Here is a 21,460-nt window from a genome sequence, read left to right as displayed (position 1 = left end):
AACGAAAACCTCCAAAAAAAACATCTCTCCTTTTTTATTATTTTCTCCCTCATGTTTGCTGTTTTTCTGCTCCCTATCCTCTATTTGCACACACAAATAGTGCATACTTTTGTACAATATTCTAATTTTGAGCCTCAATTTTTGCAGCTTTTTCCGACTATAAGACTCCCATTTCACTATTTTTAGAGGCTCAAAAAATACCTATTTTCCTTAATGGGCTGACTGAGCCTTCCATTCTATTGCCTTTTTCTGTGGCCCCTATAACCTAGAATTATATAATTTACAAATTCGAATCGCCCATATTTGTAATTTAGATTTCTCTGGATTACTGGCTTATTTTATTCCCTCCCATTGGATTGCAGCGGATGATTCAAGTGTTTCAGCTGGCAAAATGCAGTTTTTTTCCTCTCTCCAACTGGTTTTATAGCGTCTTTATTATGTCATTCAAGCAAATATATTCTTTATATCAATTTTGGTCATATACGAGTTAATTAGTGGATTATTTTATCAAAACAAATAATAATACTTTATGATTTCTGAGCTTTTTTAATAAGGTATATTAATGTAATTTGAACAAGTGGCTCTTCTTAAGGCAACCGCACCTCACTCTGCAGAGTTTAGAAGCTCTAGAGCTTTTGCAGGGCGGTGTGGAAGGCCATTAGTAATTAATTAGTAATATAGGGTGCCTAAGCTGAAATGGGTTTCGCTTAATCAAGAATATAGGTGCTTAATCTGAAGTGGGTTTTGCTCATATTATACAGAGGTTGTGTACAAAATCGCATCACCGGCCACAACCGGATAAGAAACTGTCAGGTCGTTTTGAAGTGAAGCTATAGTAACTAGCTCAATCAATGTGTGTGTAGCAGCTAACTCGCAGCCTTCTCTTGCAGTTTGCAGGTGAGCCCCCTCATCTCTTTCTTCTCTTTGCTTATAGTTTGCAGTATCAATTGCTAGTTCTCTAACAATACTGATAGGCGCTCTCACCAAGCATATATGTGGTTGGTGATTTGTAGTTGTGTATAGAGAGATCAGAAGAGGTGTGTGTTTGTGTCTACGTGCTGGAGTATGATAGCTCTCACCAAGCATGAGAGGTTGCTGATTTGTAGTTGTGTGTATAGACAGATAAGATGAGGGGTGTGTGTGTGTGTGTGTGTGTGTGTGAGAGAGAGAGAGAGAGAGAGAGGCTAGATATGGTACACCAATATATCTGAGAGTGAGCCTCTCTTTTAACCCCATTGATCAATACTATTGCTTGTTTATTAGTTGCTCTTACAATGTGCTAGGTCTGCATTTGATGTAGATTCTACCACCCCTTTGTTTTCTAGTTCTCTCTCTTCCAAGCATCTTGTGGTATGGATTTTGCAGATTTTAGCACTAAGTTTAGCACCTGCACACTCAAGATGTTTGCTAGAGGTTTGCGCCGGCATACTGGCCGCGCTGCCGCCCCTTTCCCACCCAGGAGTTTGATAAGTATGGGATAAAAGTCCATGGTTGTGGGAGTTAAACTATGGATGTCCAAGCAGCAATGTTTAAGTGTGGGTGAAGGCTGCTCGCAATTTAGGGTATGGGTTTGTCTTATGCAGCAGTGCCAATGGTATCTATCGGGTAGCCTTTTCTAAGGTGAACTCTAGCCAGCCAAAGTGCTGCCAATCAGTCCTGCATCTGCCATATTCTGAGGCTAGTCTGACCGTGTCTACAACGGTTCAACCTACTGGTTTCACGTGTTTGGAAGATCTATTAGATGCTACTATAAGCGCAACCATGCATTGGTATTTGCCAAGGTCATCTTTGAAGTTTACGCAGCCGGGGTGGTGGCAGTATGAGATTTTGCTAGTAATGAGACTTATCGTCTGGCAGCCTTCTAGCCTTTGAGTTCTTACTTAGTGCTGTCCTACAAGCTCTCACAAAACTGATTGAATTAGCTGATGCGCTGTTTTATGTAGAGCTTGTGCACTTTAGATGTCTTGCTGGTGTTGTTTGGGACGCAGACATTGCCCATCCTGTCCATATTCCAGTTTGTCATGTATTGGGACATGTCTGGTGGATCTCAAGTGGCTGCTTTGCTGAACTCTTAGCTGGAGACTACCACTAAGTTAACGGACATCCAAGGTGCTTATAGACCATCCTATTCCAGCTCCTTCTCGAGTGTAATGTAGATTTATCGTCGTCAATGTCATCTTCGTCATGTCCAGCAGCAGGGTGATATCATGGCTTGCACAAAACTTGTTTATTCTTGTTTCCTGAAAGAAAATTATGTCGTATTTCATTTATTGTATCAGGGTTGGTTTATAGGTTTAAATTGATCCAGTGTCTCCCATCTGAGATGTTGAATAGATAATTCCAGGTACATATGGATCATGTGGAGGAGGCCAGGAGAGTGTTGTTCACAAGGGTCCAGAGCTTTGATTCTGAAAATGCCTTCAAGATCATGGGCTATCTACTACTGCAGGATTGGGGAGAGCAGGACTTGCTTCGAATAGCGTTAGGCCCGGAGCCTGTTCTATATTCCATTATAGCTAAAGCAAAGAAAGAGCTGGGTTTAGTTGTCAGCTTGCCAGCACTGTCGGTAGGACAACCTTACCCACAGGATGTTATTGACGACTTTCCCCTATCTCACACACGAACTCATGTAAACTCGCCCTCCCCCATTTCACCCTTCGAATGTAAATCTCCCTCCAGTGATAGCCTTTTTCTGGCTCCTAGCTTTAGGGGTTTTGGCATTAGCCAACCCTCTTCTTACTGTGATGTGAATGAACAATGGCCTCCCCTTCCACTACCGCCTTACATGTATGATAAGACGCCCTCACCCATCTCGCATGGATTCCATGAGAAACTGCATAACCCTAGGCCAAACCAGTTCTACACATATAAAGACCATGAAAATTTCATACACATGCAACCCAAATGGGTCTCCACACTACCGTCAGCCGTAGATGGCAATTCACCTCATTATAACAATAGCTTGAGCTCAAAACCCTGCCTATTCTTTTCACGTGGGTACTGCAAGCATGGAAACAACTGCCGGTTTCTGCATGCCCATGATAGTGAGAAGAATACACCGGGTCTTGCCTTCATAGATGATGCGGAGTCAACAGGATCGGATGATAGTTTTCTTTCAGCTGTATCGTTTGAGCGCCTTGAGCAGGAGCTGCGGGAGCTCTTGAAAGGGAGGCAAGTTCCTGTCTCCATTGCTTCTCTTCCTCAGCTCTACTATGAAAGATTTGGGAAATCACTGCAAGCAGAAGGATACCTGACTGAGAGCCAGCGACATGGAAAAGCAGGGTTCAGTCTCACTAAACTCCTCATGAGGCTTAAGGGCATTGTTACCCTCATAGAGAGGTACATCTGATTACAGCAGAAGTGCATGTTTCTGATTTAGATATGCTCTTGCTTTTTTCCTTCATCCATGATTATACTGAGTTCTTTTGCTTTGGATCAGACCTCATGGGCAGCATGCCGTTATGCTATCGGAGGACGCCCTCATTTTCAATGAGATGAGAGGCTATCGCGATGATTACAATAGCATGAATGCAAGCTCTAGACAGATTTACTTGACTTTCCCCTCAGAAAGCACCTTCACAGAAGAGGACGTAACAATCCACTTCAGGTAATTGTCTTTTCTAGTGCAAGTCCACACTCCTATCTAAGTCGTTGAACTTCATGGGCAGTAGCATGGTGTCAAGGACTGTGTAAATGATCCGCATGAGTACAATTGCTTGACTTGGGAGAAACTTGGTTTTGTTGTATTGTACATCATTGTCCGATACATGTGCTCATACATATGTTTATATAGACAAATATACATATGTGAATGCACTCATTCAGTTGGTCTGATATATGTATGTATGACTGTATGTATGGGTGGATGGATTGAGTCCTGGAGGTGAGGGTGGATGAATGCACAAATTGAGGCTTCCTAGCTGACAAAAAATTAGGGAGGGATGGATGATATTTTGGCTGTAAGACATGAATTTGAACCCAGGTTTGAATGGTTGGAGTTGTTGGATGTATCAATATTTGCATGGAAGGATCATAGTCACATGGGGTTCAAAGTGGGAACGGGAAGCGGCTTGTTATTCCGCATGAGTACATACAAGAACCACATGGAATGGAGCACTAGAATGGCTAATGGGAATAGGCATGAATTGCCATTGCCTTTGACGATATACTCACAACTGCCACATCAAAGGGTGTACGAGAATCGTAAATGGGAATTATCGGTATGACAGAAGGATAGATCAAAATAAGAGGAAAGGAGAGAGATTATGTAGTACAGGGCTTAAGAGTCGATCCATGCTCACCATGAGGATTTCCATTAAAACTTTTCCGTATAGATTTAAGGTAGGGAGGGGGGTGAATTTCTTGTGGCATGACAATTGGAGACAAAACATGGTTGGATGGATTTGAACCCGATCTTTTGGCCTGAAACTCTTATAATATGTAGTTATTGTGCATATGACAGAGACTCTTATTGTTTTGGGTTTTTGACTGCAGAGCCTATGGGCCAGTTCAAGATGTAAGAATACCTTACCAACAAAAGCGAATGTTTGGATTTGTTACATTTGTGTATTCGGATACAGTAAGAACAATTTTAACAGAAGGAAATCCGCACTATATTTGTGGTGCAAGGGTTCTTGTGAAGCCATACAAGGAGAAAGGGAAAGTGGGCGACAGGTAAAAGAACTTTGACCTGTTGGAACAATATAGCTAAGCTCAATTCTACTTTTGAGTAGCTTCGGAATGCTCCAGCTACTTGTTTGGTATCATTTTCAGGAAATCACAAGAGAGGAACCAGTTTAAGCATATGCCGGTGAACAATCATTTTCCGGGTACTCCCTCAACCATCCTCTCCCAACATACTGGCTGGTTTGATGTGTACCTTTGGCTTCACACATGTACATGTCTGTGCAGTAAGGAGATATCAAAGGCTTGAGGAGCAACATGCTATGAACACCCCAGAGGATGCCAAAGTTACTGCCTTGGAACATTCACTAGGTGATCTACAGCTGAACGAAAGCTTGAAAAACAGATCCTCTGTACCTGAGGACAAATCACCTCACCATGGTGCTGCCAAACAGAATGACGAAACATTAGGATCAGAGCTGGATCCCATAGGTGACGGATGTCTTAGCACAGATGGTATGGGTCATTGGTATGCTAGAGTGTTTCCCTTCTGTTGAAGAAGCAATCCCGGTTTGCGTGTCTCCCATACAGACTCACACAGTTTTGTATTTGCATGTACACAAATAGATCCACAGGCAACCTAGATGCATTTTTATCGCAGGGACATGTGTTTGTACGCATTATCTAGCAGAAATGCATATATATTACCTGTGGAATGATCTGTATACTCATGCCATTAAGTCGCAAAGAATTTATTGAGCACAAAGATACACGGTATAAGTTATTTTTTTATCATAACCAAGTCTCACTCCATTTAATGAAAGGGATATGTGCTAGTAGTAAATGTGCTCTTGCTCTGGTCATTGTCTAGCAGACGGTTTCTCTCTTCAGTCTAGCAATTTCAAGTATGTCCTTGACTTACTTGAGGGGGAAAGCAAAGACAGTGAAATTACAGATTCAGCTATAATGACAGTGTCAAGGTAGATGGGTGTGCCATGTAATGAGCTGCTTTTGAGGATGTTTATGTGGCTCAGGGTTCATGAACTCAGCTAGTTTATGTGGGTGTTTGGGTTTGTAGAGTTGACGTAAAACCTCAAGATGTACAGTATGGCAATGCGGACATCACAGGCTCGGTGGCAAATACCATGCAAATGGCAAAGAGTCACCACTTAAACAGTCAGGTATCAAGAAGCAGGTTCTCACCACACCCATTTTCCAGCTCTTTGCTTATTTTTAAGTTAGTTCTCCTTGTGAAGCTATGTATTTCAGCTGTGACTTTCAGTTTAATTTTAGCTAGTCTTGAAATAGCACAGCCCTTGCCATATAATTATCCAATGCTTGGGGCAGGTGGTCGAGTAACTCGGCAATGCCTGAGCTTCATGTACGAAATTGCTTTGTACTCTGAAGCACTCACTAGAAATAATTTTCTCCTTTCAAAATTGGTAGATCTTACTAGGTAAGAGAGAAAAAAAGTTTTTAGATCATAAAAGTAGTGTGTAGGACATCAGTTTTTTGTTTACTGAGGTAGCTAGCTGTGCAATAATCAATTACCCAAATCTTCACATGTTATACTCAGGTCATGTATGAAAATTCTGATATGAGGCATCTTTGCACCATTATAAATATTAGCCAGATGAACAAGGAATTGGATTGTGAAGCAAGAGTTCATTATTCTTTGGTGTGTTTCATGTTGGGTGGTTTGGTTAGAAATTGGGCTTTGTTCTCAACTGCTATTAATCTCGGTTTTCTGATATTGTTTAATGCGTTTTTACCAGAACTCCCGTCTGATGCAACAGAATTGGGGAGCACCCACACTCTTTGCTCGGAGTGTCTTCTAGTTAGATTTCACATACGATATTCTATGGTATGTGTGCCCTGCCTGCTTTTTTTTTGTGTAATTTTACTTGCATGGCCGGCCTTGCACATTGGCTCGTTCCATGACTGAAGCAAGTTAACTTTGAATAGCATCAACACATTTAGTGAGATTCAGCACCTTGAAGGTCTAAGCATTTGTACTTGCTTCACACACATTGAGGATAAAGAATCAGCACATTGTATGTGTTCTTAGAAACTCCATGCGATATGGAGGACGGATGCTGATATTAAATCATAGAATTGCACATATACAAGTGTTCTTGTGGGTAAAGCATCAATAATACCTTCTGCATTCAAAAAGTAAGCATTCACATTCTTACTGATGGGAGTGTCGCGACGATCAAATAGGATTCTTAAATGAGCTGATGGTTGAATTGTCTTGTGGGTTACTACTAGTTTCTGAGTGTAGAACTTGCACCTTCCTTTGAAGGTAGATCTGAGCCATGTCAGCATTCATTTAGGTATATATGTACATTTGTACGAAAATTGTATATTGCACATGTTTGTGGGATTCATATGGGCGACGATGCAAGTCACCACTTAAGTCACTTGATTTAAGAAAACATTATGGGTATGATGCTGGGTATTATATCATCCACTGACTCAGCTAGGTGCAATGCAGGTTGTAAAATTTGGAGGCAGTTCCTCTAGCATAACAAAGTTAACAGTAAAGAACCTGTGAATTCTCGGACATTATACTTTGAAGATTGGAAAGGAGTTGTTTGAATATGTATAAACTTAAAAAGGTCACATTCCCTAGCTATGGCTTTACCTCTGCCGCTTTCGCAATGTTTTGTACACTAAAGTCCCCTACCAAGACACAGGTTTATCTTGAGATAGTCTCACCTGTAATTTGTAAAACATGATTGATCACACTCCCTTTTCAGAACAGCAAATACTTACTGGTGTTCATTAGTCAACTCTTCTCACAGAAATGTTGTCTAGTATTACAGAATGCAAACTCTGAAGTAATGAATTTGCCAGTTGACAATGGTTGTGATATCCCTTGCATTTTAATTTCTCATAATCAGTTATTTCCTGTGGATTCAATTTCCTCTTCAGCTGGTAGGGTAGGTTTATGAAGGTAAATCTTGCATGTTTTGTGTGTGTCGTCTACTTTCTGTGAGGACATCTACATCATGGGACATCGCACACAGCTCTATGATTTTTCATGGGTGATCTCTACTCGTTGCCCTTTGAGCTGATCTATTGATCCCTTATATGTTCGATTCTCCGTGGGTGATGAACACTTGTCGAGGGAAGCACAAGAAGATTTAGAAATTTTCTAATGTAGGAAAACATAGTTTTTTTCAATGTTTTCTATACAATGCATAGGATCACGAGCTTCTACTCGAGAGGCACTGCATACCTAGCTAGGTACGATTGGGGGTAGGGGACCGCCGGCCGCACAAACTCAATGTTTACCATACAATGCATAGCATCATGAGTTTCTACTCGAGAGGCACCGCATATCTAGCTAGGTACGATTGGGGGCAAGGGATCACCGGGCCGGTGGTCCCCCCTGTCCCCAATTGTACCTAGCTAGTTAGGCAGTGCCTCCCCTCACAGAAACGCATGATGTTGAGGTAAGTCACAATGTGGGAACTATTGTGAACATTTGTCCAAAGCATCTTGTGAAGGAGCGATGCAGTCCTGATCATAATGATAGTCTATGGATCATCCTCAGCAAGTCTTACTCGTGGGAAAGCTACAAACTGCGCCGGATTTTGTGATGTTCACCCCCCATTGCCAGCATAACCTCTTTTTGACGATCTGATAATGCTGGTTGGCGGTTACAGGATCTTGACTCTTCGGCCATTTTTGTAATTGGGATTGGATTTCAGTCCCTCCCATTGGATTGTAGCGGATGTTTCAGCTAGCAAAATGCAGTTTTTTTCGCCTCTTTATTATGTCATTCAAGCAATATATTCTTTATATCAATTTTAGTCATATATGAGTTATTTAGTGGATTATTTTATCAAATCAAATAATAGTACTTTATGATTTCTGAGCCTTTTTTAATAAGGTACATTGAAGTAATTTGAACAAGTGGCTCTTCTCAAGGCAACCGCACCTCACTCTGCAGAGTTTGGAAGCTCTAGAGCTTTTGCAGGGCGGTGTGGAAGGCAATTAGTAATTAATTAGTAGGGGAAATTACCAAAATACCCCTCTAATTTGAGGAAATTCCCAAAATACCCCTCAAATTTCAAAAATTCCCAAAATGCCCCCGATATTTTGTCATAAATTCCCAAAATGCCCTTCAAATTTTCCAAAATTCCCAAAATATCCCTGGTTGTGAGACTAAATTTCTCGAAGAATAAATTTTTCTGTAGGTCTTCACAAGAAGAGTGATTGTCTATCGTACAAGATGCTAAAACTACAATTTGAATTGGTTACGTAGGCTTTGGAGATGAATTGCTTCATTATTTTTAGACATAATTGCCTTTTTTGCGTTGGTAACCGGTGACAACTTACATGCTGAGCACTCAAAAACGGATCTCAATTGTCAAAAACGAATGAAGATTAGAAAATCTTGAACATTCCAACCAAAATAGACACAAGGGTATTTTGGGAATTTTCTCAAATTAGAGGGGTATTTTGGTAATTTTCCCTAATTAGTAATACAGGGTGCCTAAGCTGAAGTGGGTTTCTCTTAATCAAGAATATAGGTGCTTAATCTGAAGTAGGTTTTGCTCATATTTACACAAGAACTTCATAACATTTTTCTTGGTGAAATTTTTATGTGGAGAAAAGATTTCTTGATCATTCTCATGAGAGAATTTAATCCATCATATAATACACGTCTTTTCTAGGTGGGAAAAATTATTACCTTTTGAGAATATATGTTTATTCCATTTGGGCAAGAAAATATACTTATGGTCATACGTATTCTAACTAGAAATTTAATTTTTCAATATGAAAATTTCTTCCACTTTCCAAAACAATTTTCTAAGTAATAAAATCTTCATTTCCACAAGGAAATGTGCACTTTTTTTTTTTTCAAATGGAAAATTTTTGCCTTCCATTTTGGAAATCAAAACAACCAAAAAATAATTTTTCATGTCTATGTAAAAATAAATGTTTTCTACATGGAAAGGTATGTTTTCCACATGGAAATGTACAATTTCCATATAGAAATATACGATATTAGGTCATTTTTTTAACACAAGAATCTGTCTTTTTTGGAAAAATTAGAGATATAAGACAACCATAGCTTTTCACATGATAAAATAGGGTTTTCAAGAATGATCATACGTGTTTTCAGAGTGTCTTCGTGTAAGTTTAAATTTTGGACACGGTGCAGCCAGCTTCAGAATGAGAATATTGCATCCTACACCACATTTAACTGAAATAAGACACGCTTATAAATCCTCTATTTTTCTTGTGCTAAAACTCTCTCTCTCTCTCTCTCTCTCTCTCTCTCTCTCTCTCTCTCTCTCTCTCTCTCTCACACACACACACACACACAATATACAAATGAAAAAAGGCCCATCAACAGTCTTAATCAATCCATTAACCTCTTCTTTATCATTGCCAATGATTGTATACCCCATCATTACCCGCAATTTATCGACCTCATTTGTGTGTGTCCCTTGAAAGTATACTCTATTGTTGCAAGTTGTATCAGACACGCATTGAGGTGCATTTGCGGGCGCAACAGTAGTCTATAACAAGTGTGCAGCTGTGCAGTTGTCTTTAACACGCGATTTGTTTGGGCCTGCCTCCCAGCAACCCTTGACGATCGAAAATGGACTCAGTGTACATTCCCTCATAATCATTGATCCCAGCATCCGTTTGTCACCAAAGGGGTTGTACGAATAATGAGGAATGGGCACTCAATGGACACTAAGTGTCCATTCCCTACCCCATCCAAAATCCGAGGTTTATCATCTTCAATTGACGGGGAAGTAATCTTCCTACAAAGAGTTGTAAAAAGGAAAGTGTTTTGAAACATTTGGGAGAATAACAAAGGGTATCTTAGGAATTTTGGGAATTTTTGGCAAACTATGAGGAGGATTTTGGAGATTTTTCCAAATTTTAGGAGTATTTTGGTAATTTTTCCATCTACGTTTCAGTGAGAACATCGGAATAATAGTCAAGGAAATAAGAGAACAAGAAAATTCGAAGATATATAACAAATAGGAAAATAAGAAAACCTAGAACATTTGAATCTTTTTGAAATGATAAGCTTGTATCTTGTTTAACGTCCCCAATTATCCTAAGGAATGGATATTTTTCTCTCACGAGTGCTGTCATATGAAAAGTTGCTTTCCTTGATCATACTTTACTACCTTGAAAAAAACCAGCAAGATTATACAAGTTTTGGTGTAAGTAGCTCTGAATATACTTTATTGACTTGATGAAAGCCGACAAGATTTTACAAGTTTTAGTGTAAGTAGCCCTGAACATACTTTATTGACTTGAAGAAATCTGGCAAGATTTTTGACCTAAAATCGAAAGAGTTCTAAGTGTGCCCTTTTAGGAATAATGTTGTTGGCAAGCCCTAAATGGGAAAGAAGTGCGGTCTAGAAAGCTAGTAGTGGTCCAAGAGAGCACTTCGCAACAAAGCCAAATGCCAGATGCTTTTGGCCAGCTGGAGAGAAAAGGACTAGATGTGTACAATATTTTCGAACCTACACCTACATTAGCAAAGCTTCTTTGTGCATGTTCATGGTCCAAACAAATTCCAAGTCGTTATGTATTGTCATTCCCTACATGGTGTTTGCAGATTGAGATTGTAGCTCCAGTGGCCAACTTCTAAAGGTAATGTTAGAACAATGGAATAAGGGTAAGGGGAAATCTAGAGAAAGTTCATTGTTTGAATTGTATAATGATTTGGTATGTGTTTGATATGATCCTTGGTACTATAGAGAACCTACCACTAGGAAAATTTTTGGACTCTCAATTGGGCCCTATAAGGACTTTGACTTTCTCCCTCTTGTCCAAAACGGGTGCACGGTAAAATTTTCACAAAAGAAATCAAAACTTGTCGGACCTTTTGCATTTAGAATATACTCATCGAGATCTATCCATTGATATATAGCATGCCACCCGGGGATATCGCCTAATAAAAATGTAACCTATCACGTGAGTTCAACAGAAGGGTATTTAAAGTTCTTAAAACTTACAGAAATAGATATACATAAGGGCATTGTTTTTTCAAATTTGAAAAAAACTTACAGATTTTAAAAGAAAAGGGTACATTATACTCCTGACAAAATTCACAGATAAAGGGTTTTACAAACATGTTTTGAACGCATGTGATATGGTAGTTTTACACATAGTGAACCCCCCGAGGCATGCCATTAGATTCTTTATATTCTGAAAGATTCCACTTTTTGATGTTACAACTCCATCTTATAATTGGAATCTCTCCCCACATTTCAGTTTTAGTGGGGAGACTATAACTTCTACAAATCAACTCCAAATTTGTCAGGGTTTTGAGATTTAGAACCTACTTTCTAAGATGTTTCCAATGATATGTTGGTTGATAGGGTTTTGACAAAGCGTTTATGTACTTCACCGAGTTGCCCACTTTGGACAACAATGGCAAAGTCAAACCTCCTTATAGGGCCCCTTTGAGAGTCCAAAATTTCCCTAATGTGTGCAAACCATTTTCTATCACCCTTTGAGAGTCTAAACTTCCCTAATGTGTGCAAGCCATTTTCTATCATAGGGTTAACCATTTCATAGTGGTTACCAATTTGAGTCTAACCCTCTTGGCTATGAGGTAGCTCAATGGCAGTGGAAAACCAATGCATAGATGAACATATCCCCAACTCACATTTTCTTAGTCTATTGGACTCAATCCTACAAACATGATAATAGTGGTGCAAATCTTCAGCTAGCTTATTCAAACGTAGACACACACATAAGTGAATCTTGCATTAATTAACTATAGAAATTACAAAAAATGCAAAAATGCAAGTCCATGCATGCTAATCCCTAATCGAATCACACATGGAAATGCGAGAAACTAGAGAAAGATTAAAAGACAAGAAAATCATTTAGGCCACTAATCAATATATGGCCAAAGTTGATCTATGCATGCACATGAACATCAAGGAAATTATGTGCAAGTGCACGAACCGTATTGCATGCTACATGTTTTTTGGATATGAAACCATAAAAAGTTATAGAATACTTTCCATGAGAGAAAGAAGAATGCTTTCTCACATTATCTCCCACTTCCAAGGAGGGATAGAATCAGGTTGTTTCTTTTCCATGGGTGATAAATAAGGGGATCATGATTTTCTTGAGGGAATGAGTGGTGCATTTATCCCATGAGGGATCTTTAGTAGATGTGGGAGAAAACCTTCTTTCCTAGAAGTATGGATGTAAGGGAGATTTCACTCTAAGGAAAAATATCTTCCCTCAAATCAACATACGTTCACTATCCTCACACCAAAAAAGAGTTGAGCTATACATTTACAAATTGCTAGATTGAAAGAACCTTCCATTTTCCTTGTCCACCGGTTATAAAATAACTGATGCAAAACATTGAAATACTTTAAAATTAAGCTTGAATTGCAAGTTTGTTTGATTCCAAGAATAAATATGAAAATACAAATTCTCCCACACAAAAGTTCAAAAAACTTGCATTCATAATCCAAAATGAAGCACATGTCTAGTGCTTCATGCATGAAATACTTAAATCATCATAGCAAGAATTGCACACCAAAGGAGCTTCCAAAAGAGAGTCACTAAATGGTTTCCTCAGAATCTATGCCTTCTATTCAATCACTCTTTAGAGGAAGATCCAAACAGTGGACCACCCATTTGCATAGCAACGTAGAAACACAAAAGATTGGCCTTGCTTTTACATTCACCAAAAAATCTCTTCGTTTTGTTTCCCTTATATATAGGGAAAACACATAAGATAGCCTCTCAATTGTTAGGGTTTCTGGAAGAGAGGCAGAGCGTCAATATCTTGAGGGTTTGTTGCCTGTGAGGCTGTTGAGTAGGGAAGCCCACGTCTGTGCTGCAATTGGACGGGCTTCTTTGGTGTGGTCGTTGGGTTTTGCATCTGCAAGGCATGCATGACTGGTGGAGCAGTAAGTGAATCAGGAGGGAGGATCCCCGGGCTGCTCTGCTCTCTGCGTCTTGCATGCTTTCTTTGCCATATCTTGACCCAGTCCTCCTATTTTTGGGGATGGTGGAGGTCGCCTCTCCAAGCTTCGACTTACACGACATCTATGGTGTGTATTAAATTCCTAATCGCATTTTTTCGACATGGTGGATAGTGGCAGTTTCTTCCCTACGTGGTGGCACCGAAATTCCCCTTTGGTGGGTGGGCTCCCTTTTAAGTCTGTTGTGATGGAGCTGCCCTTATCTATCGATGGCTTGTCGAGGAGTAGCAGCAATATATATATATATATCACCCACAACTCTAGCAAGGGCTAGTACATTTTCTTACCCCTGCACCTACATGTGGCCAGAAACGCTTTTCTAAACCAACACATTGTAACAGCAACAGAACAATTGTCTCCTGTGAGGATGGTTTAGAGAAAAGTACTAGTGTAGAGGATATGGAAGATGGTTTGGCCTTTGTGACTCACATAACTAGTGAAGTCCAATCTTCCATACTGGGTACCAATGGATGAAGGTGAGAGGCAAAAGATTTATCATGCTCCAAAGACGTGTGCAACGTCCACAAAAGGTGGATATGGGTCCACTGTGCCTATAGGAGCCTCCCTAAGGAGGACAAGAAAATGAAGTGCAAGTCCTAAGAAGACTCCAACCAGATCCAAGCTACTAGTGAGACATCAACGAACTGAAGATTTGGGCATGGACGTGCAGTTGGTAGAGACACTCGTACAGATCAAGGAAAGCATTGCTCAAGCAGAGACCTCTCCATCTCCAAAGAAGGCTACACCAAAATCAAAGCGTGCACGACAATGAACAAGTGATGACTTTGGCTATAATCTCCCACTTGAAACTTTTTGTGTAAAGAAAAAAGAGTCGGCCACAAAGTTGAATGTGTAGCCCAATAGGTCCATCTCTAGGATGTACCCGCCTCCTTTCTGCACACGGGGGCATGCCAAGATAGCCCACCTTTTTTGTTCGAATTATATATAGATATGATATGATTGCAAGAATTCTCCAAATTACATAGATTGCCTCTTCTTACTCTGGTGCATCCGGTGTCAACATGTTTCATGTCTTCAGTCATTTTTAAGTTCCTTGCACATCTTGGCTTGCATTTAACTGTCAATATGGTGTAGGTGAGTTTGCATTTTTCTCTTGGGTGCTTAAAGTCCTACTACATGGTGTAGGTTCTTATAATACTTCATTGTATTGTTTATAGGAAAGCCCCCATTACCAAAAATTGGACGCATTACTCGGTCAAGCAAAGTGGATGGTATGAACTTGGTGGTTCAGGATGTCATATGAGTAAATTCTACCTTAAAAGAAGTGCCCAAAGGCTCTCATCATAATGAACCCAAGGCTGATACACATCACATGAGGTCCTCAACATGCAGAGGGGTTGACTAAGCCAGTTGAGTGTCAAAATGAAGAGGGCTTGGGTCACCATGTGGGGGTATCTGTGTCGAATTCAGAGAGTTTATGTGAGCACGGAGAGGGGTTGGATCAAATTTAGAGGGATTGGGTCAGCATGCAGAGGTGGTGGACAAGCTCACAGAGGATCTGTGTCAGCATGCAAATGCGGTGTTGGATAAGCAAGTGGAGGGTTTGGGTCAGCATGCAGAGGTGGTGGACAAGCATGTAGAGGATGTGTGTCAGTATGCAGACGAAGCATTGGACAAGCACGGGGAGGGTTTGGATCAGCATGTAGAGGTGGTGGACAAGCATGCAGAGGATGGTTATCATGATGTGTCAATGGGAAATGAGGAAGAAGCTCAGGTACCACCTGGTCACATACAGATGCTCCTGTAGAACTACTCATGAAGATTTAATGCAATCTCATTACATGATATGCCAAAGCCAATGGCAATTATGGGTAAGCCCCTTGCGGTGAAGAGTTGTTGTGTGGTTTTGGATGCCAATGGCCTGCTGTTGACTAGGAATAGGCTCTTTAAGGGTGGTAGAGGTAAACGGTATGTACCAAAAGCAGGTTTTGAAGATAGATACCTATTGGTTGAGAAAAAAGGATTGAGTTTGCACCCATTTGTTCAATATGTTGTCAGGAAAGATGTGCAAATTTTTCTTTTGACCTGTCTTGAACATTTCGATGTGGTCATTCAGAGGAGCACGATGGAGGATAACATGCAATTAACTATGGAGTCATGTTTTCCATCAGTATCAGTAGGTGACGTCTTTGCATTTATGAGCCAAAAGCATTGCAAGACTGCACAATTTACCATTAAGGATCTGCATAGTGCTTCACTGGGAGGGACACAAAATTGAATAGTGTCTTACTGGTACTTGGTCAGGGTACCCCTTCTTAAATGAGGATAATGCACTCTTGGTTGATGATCCCGATAATGCTCAACCCGAGGACTTTGTATATGCCCGGAGTTGTTTGATCCGGATGATTATGGTTAGAATCCCTATTATTTGTCAGATGTCTTATTCCCATGGTTAAACGTCATCAGCACTGCTAATGCAAGAGGAAGGTATACTAGGGAGCACATGCTTACAAACCCAAGGAACAAGCTTTCGTCTAGAGTGTTAGAACATCATGCAATGCTACAAATAAAAAATCATGCTGGCTAGATAGCTTGTATGATGAGACCTAGAAAAGGTGGTGGTGTTTTGTCACTCATGCTTCTCTCATGATGCATATATTTCTTTCTAGGCAATTAAGGATCTTAGAAAGTGTGCCTAAATAAAAGGCAACATATGAAATTTTAAGAATTCCCATTTTGTAATACATTTCTCCATCGTGTATGTAATCAAATGGTTTGGCCAATGGCAACTCAGCTATATAGCACGAGTTTATAGCTATATATCTCGTCTTTATAACATGGGTATATAAAAAACTTGTATAAGGTTTCATGAGGACTTTATTACTATATATCTTGTCTTTATAACATGGATCTATAAAACACATGTACACATATGTCATAACATAAAGACATGAGCTGAGGTGAGAGTTGTTGAGACTTGTGCATGCACTGATGAGGCTGGAAGAAATATGTTCTCAAGACTAATATAATTGGTAACATGACCATACAAAATGAATGCTCAAAGTCCTATGCGTGAGGTCTAAAAAAGCGCTTCAATTTGCTGCCAATTGAAAAGAGTGTGGATAAATCATAATAGGTCACAGACACATCATCACGAAGAGATGGAGAAAATATTTCCAAGCAGCCTCATATGGCATGGCATAGCAAATCAACTCACTCCACATGGGGGACATGTAGTATGTTTTTTTCGCAGCATCTACTAGGGGCATCTCAATTGTTCTTGCCTTGACAAGATGACAGTACATGTGGCTAACACCTATATTGTCAAGCAGTTTGTAATGTTGGAGAATTTCCTTGTCCTACTTGTAGTAATAACCTATAAGTACATATGTACCTCTTGCGCATGTACTTTTTCAAGCATCCCTTAGCACTTTGCATGTCTTCCACTTTGGCTTTACACACTTCAATACTCTTCACCTTTTGCGTTGTCAGCTTCAACATTTACAATGTAATTGTCTCCCACATTAACTAGGTCACCTAGCATACACACGGATCCCTCAAACATTGGGATGTCATGGGACGCCTCATCCACATCATTTGCGTACTCTGATTTTGATGAAGGATCAGGTTTCGGCCACTTGATTATGCTTGCCAGCAATGTGAGCAATATGAAAATGAAATTGCGAAAGGAAATTTGCCCACCTCATTTGTTTGTCAGAGAGCTTGGTCTGCGTCATTTGGTCTACGTCATGAAGTACTTAAGGCTTTGGTGATCCGTTCACAAAATGAACGGAGTCCCTAATAAATAGTGCTTTCACGAGTCTAGAGCATGTAGAATTGCTAAGAGTTCCTTCTCAGATATGCCTAGATCTTGCTCAACAGGGTCAAGCCTTCGCCTTTCATAAGCTATGGTGTGCCCTTCTTGGAACAAAATAGCTCCAAGGCAATCATCACAAGTGTCGCATTGGACCTCAAATGGCTTTGAGAGATCCGGCAGTGTAAGCACAGGTTGAGAGATAAGCTTCTCTTTAAGCTTTTTGAAAGCAGTGTTCTCCTTGGTAGACCATGTATACCTAACGTTTTTCTTTGTTAGGTTATGTAATGGTATGCACACATACCTATAAAGCTTCTTAGTTCATGCAAATTCCTTGGATTAGGCCATCCTTTTATTACATCTAGCTTTGATGGATCCATTTTGATGCCATCTTGAGAGATAATGTGACCTAAATATTGAATCTCTTGCAAGAAAAATTCACTTTTCTTTCAATTAATATAAAGCTTATTCTCTCGTAAAACTTGAAATATTACTTGGAGGTGTTGCTTGTGTTCGTCTAATGAATTAGAGTAGATGATTATATCATCAAAGAACACTCTAATAAAGCTTCAGTGAGGCCTGAAGAGCTTCTCCATCAAACGGTTAAATGTGGTTGGTGCGTTTGTCAAGCCACTTTTTAGGGTCAATCCTATTGAAGTAGCTCCACCCTTGTAGCTTATCAAATAGGTCTTCTACCCGTGGAACGGGAAACCTATTCTTGATAGTGATCCTACTTGGTGCTCTATAGTCGACACACATTCGATATGTGCCGTCTTTCTTTTGCACTAATAACACTGGTGAACAAAATGGAGATGAGCTAGGTCTAACCATGCCTTTCTCAACTAACTCGTGCACTTGCCGCATAATCTCCTCTTGTTGAGCTTGGGAAACTCGATAAGGAGGTTTATTAGGCGGTGAGCTTCCTGGAAGAAGTTCAATTGCATGGTCGTCATTGCCTCGTTTGGGAGGTAGTTCACAAGGGATGTCGTCAATAAAAACATCTTGGAATCCCTTCAGGAAGTTGAATAACTCTAATTCCTTTTGATTATTTATAATTTCTTTTGCTAAAGCATTAGGTTCATTTTGAGAATCTTTAATAAAAATAAGGTACACGGAAATAGAGCTCTTTATTGACTTATTGAAAGCTTGCTTATGTACAATGGGTATGGTACTACCCAACTCCTTAGCATCTATGTACATATCTTTTTCCCTGAACCTAAAGTAGATTCGTCTTTCAGGGAATTTAACATTGGCAGCCATGAGATCAAACCATGGTGCCCCTAGGATTACATCTTCATGCTTGAGAGGAGAGATGAAGAAATCCTCCTTGTCCACATAGCTATGGACATTGAGCCTCAATTTCCCAATTAAGGGAGTGATTGAGGCTTCATGCCCCTTGAAAGCACCATCGGCAGGTAGTACATCTCCCATCTCATAGGCTTGAATGCCTAGCTTGGTGGTCAACTATGTGGATATGAAATTGTGAGTAGAACTATCATGCCAAGGGCAATGCCCGATGGTCAAGGATTAGGCCCAAGGGGCCGGGTCCAAGTGTGGATAGGGAATGAGGCCCAAGGGGCTATTTAATGGGAGGTTCGGAGGTTCATTCCTAGGCAGTCCCACCAGGGGCATTGTACTGGTATCAGCGCTTCAGCCTATTCTAGGCAAAGGGGTCGTGGACCTCCACTTTTAGCAAGCTCATGCAACCGAAGGGCGAGTTCTACCGAGAGTTGGAGGCGGGCATGGCCGCTTAGTCGGGGTCAAAGACAAAGCCAGGCTAACCCGTGTGCAGGGGGGCTTGGGAAGGAGAGGCTCGCAAGGTCGAGGTGCAAGAAATCCATCGTGGGCAGGCTCATAAGGATTGCAGGGACCATAGGAGGGTTTTTTGACACAGGCTCGGAGCCCCGGCATGCAACCCACTCCTCGATCTCGCCCTTTCTTCCTTGCGTGCTGCCTGCGCTGCCACCATGGCTTCTTTTAAAGTTGTGGGTTCACATTAAAACGCCTAAGGTCCTTGGCCTTAGGACTTATTTTCATTAAGGGCACGTGCCCACAGGTTTTCAATAATTGTGTACTCAACGGAGTTCGATGGAGTTGATTCGGGGGTTTAGCAAGGTACCGCAAGCAAGCTGTTGGCTACTCCTTGGGAACACGTCGGCAAGCCGGTTTTTTTGCAGTTAGTAAAATTTGGGTTCATCGTTTTCAAAGTCTTCCAACATTGCTACTTCGCAAGGGTTCTATGAGAATCTTGTCGGAACACATCTTGATTGTAACAACCTGCTAGCGGGACGACTATGGATCCAAGCGATTCGGGTTCAAAATTTTCCCAGTTCAAGCACGACTTGACTTTCAAGGCAAATTTTCTACTTTTTCATTATGGTTATGAGCCTAATTAGCACGGCTAGTTATTGGCGACGCCGATACATCATACGACTACGAGATTTCTCCTTATTTCTCACAACACACACAGTCGTCATGGATACCACGTTGGATTTTTTGGATACATAACTTTCCGAGAATCATCTTTTTTATTTTGAACTTCCTTCAACTGCATCTACTCCTCCTCCTCAAAGTGTGCTTGAAATTTTGGAGGATACTAGCAATCTCATCGATCAAAAAGAGTACATTACACGATGTGAATTTCAAACATTTGAAGAACGGTTTCGGAAATTGGCGGTTCACGTCCAATTGCTTGCTACACAGGTGGATCACCTTACGGAGCTGGTCATCTCGTGCATCCCATAGGCTACTATATCTACACCTGTGATAGTTGTCAAACTAGTCTTCACCAAGGTGGAAAAGAGGAGACTTTCCATACTAGACATTCAAAAAGCCAAATTGCAAAAGCTATGTTTCAATTGTATGGGACAGCATCAACGAAAACATTGTCCCCAAGTACTAGATTCTTAGGTCTTTTGATGGATTTTGCGGCTAAGTAGTCAATCAATTTCTTGTATGCTCGTTATCTTCCCTTCAGATAACCCTTTTGGTTAGTTCTATATGATACAATACCTTGCTTAGTAAAGCATATTCAATCAAGATATAATACATAATGATTTCTTTCTTTAAGCAATTTCGACATGGTCATTTAGATGAAAGTGTTTGACAAGGTCAATTCGCTTTTGCCATGATATTTGTATGTTAACAACCGCATATGTTTCGCTATGAGCGTCGAAGTACTTATGTGAAACAACGACTTCCATAATTGACAAATTTTGTATTGAGACTTCCCACGTTTGGCATATGAGCATACCAACTTGGAAGGGATCTGACACTATGCTTGCATGATATTTCATTACATGCCAGACAGACGTAAATGATACCTGAGAGTGTATATGATACAACGACAACTCTCTCTCGTGTAGCCGAATTGGCTAGGAGCCAGATTCAAACGAGTTTTTCTTCGGAATTTCCAAGCAACGGGTTACATCCAAATGACCCGGTTAGACAATTTTCAATTTTTCTTGTTTTTCCATGTTTCCACTTTTAATTGGAAACTATTGTTGTTGTGCAACACAAAGTGCTTTGACAGTTTTACACGAAGCAGGGCTCTCACTTGTGCTAAGATACTGCCCATTGACTTGGACTCACGAGCTTTGGCACATATGTTTGGGACACTGGTAAAATAGGGATATCTCCTCACATTTTATGTATGACAACATCCAGTTATAATGTATCCATGCTCGTACAGACTGTGCAAGGCACTTGTGGTTTTGGCTCTCACGTTTGAGCCGTCCTTCTCGCCAAGGGCTTACCACTCTGCATGCAAGGCATGCTAGCCAGGTGGAATGAATTCCACCACATTTTGGTTTACACTTCCGTAATAACACCACACTCTGTCAAGGACATTATAAGTTATAGATTGTTTCACATGATTTTCATTTATGTTTCTTCGGTTATTGTTCATGCACAACAACACTAAAAGTAACCTAAGACTTGGACTTGATTCACAAGCAAAGTGCCATATTCAAGTCATCCTCATACAGCCACGACTCCATACAAGGTAGATGGGTCAAGATTTGACTTGTGTTCCCTCTCTCGATGAAAGTGATATACA

The 21,460-nt window shown here is 40.5% G+C and overlaps 1 protein-coding gene across 5 annotated transcripts; it reads left to right on the top strand.

Annotated features, from left to right (window-relative positions):
* The first annotated feature begins 602 nt into the window (after nucleotides 1-602).
* LOC147465847 (zinc finger CCCH domain-containing protein 18-like) lies at nucleotides 603-7,499 on the top strand. 5 transcript variants are annotated; one of them, XR_015189495.1, is made up of 10 exons: nucleotides 603-897; nucleotides 2,345-3,339; nucleotides 3,440-3,607; nucleotides 4,495-4,674; nucleotides 4,774-4,829; nucleotides 4,912-5,139; nucleotides 5,495-5,603; nucleotides 5,702-5,818; nucleotides 6,399-6,487; nucleotides 7,121-7,499. XR_015189495.1 is itself a non-coding variant. In XM_086522367.1 (10 exons), exons 2-9 carry the CDS (start codon nucleotides 2,351-2,353, stop codon nucleotides 6,459-6,461), a joined length of 1,896 nt encoding a protein of 631 aa, XP_086378493.1. In that variant the 5' UTR covers nucleotides 603-897; nucleotides 2,345-2,350; the 3' UTR covers nucleotides 6,462-6,487; nucleotides 7,121-7,499. The 5 variants fall into 5 exon arrangements, 4 of the variants coding, with proteins under 4 accessions (XP_086378493.1, XP_086378498.1, XP_086378504.1 ...); XM_086522367.1 differs by having other exon boundaries at nucleotides 5,702-5,804; XM_086522372.1 differs by having other exon boundaries at nucleotides 2,335-3,339; nucleotides 5,702-5,804.
* The last annotated feature ends 13,961 nt before the right edge of the window (nucleotides 7,500-21,460 follow it).

The sequence above is a fragment of the Adiantum capillus-veneris genome, chromosome 1 (assembly GCF_014529385.1).
Source record: "Adiantum capillus-veneris isolate H3 chromosome 1, ASM1452938v2, whole genome shotgun sequence".
Taxonomy (NCBI): Eukaryota; Viridiplantae; Streptophyta; class Polypodiopsida; order Polypodiales; family Pteridaceae; genus Adiantum; species Adiantum capillus-veneris.
The sequence above is the reverse complement of the archived record's forward strand: the minus strand, read 5'-3'. Positions and strand labels throughout refer to the sequence as shown.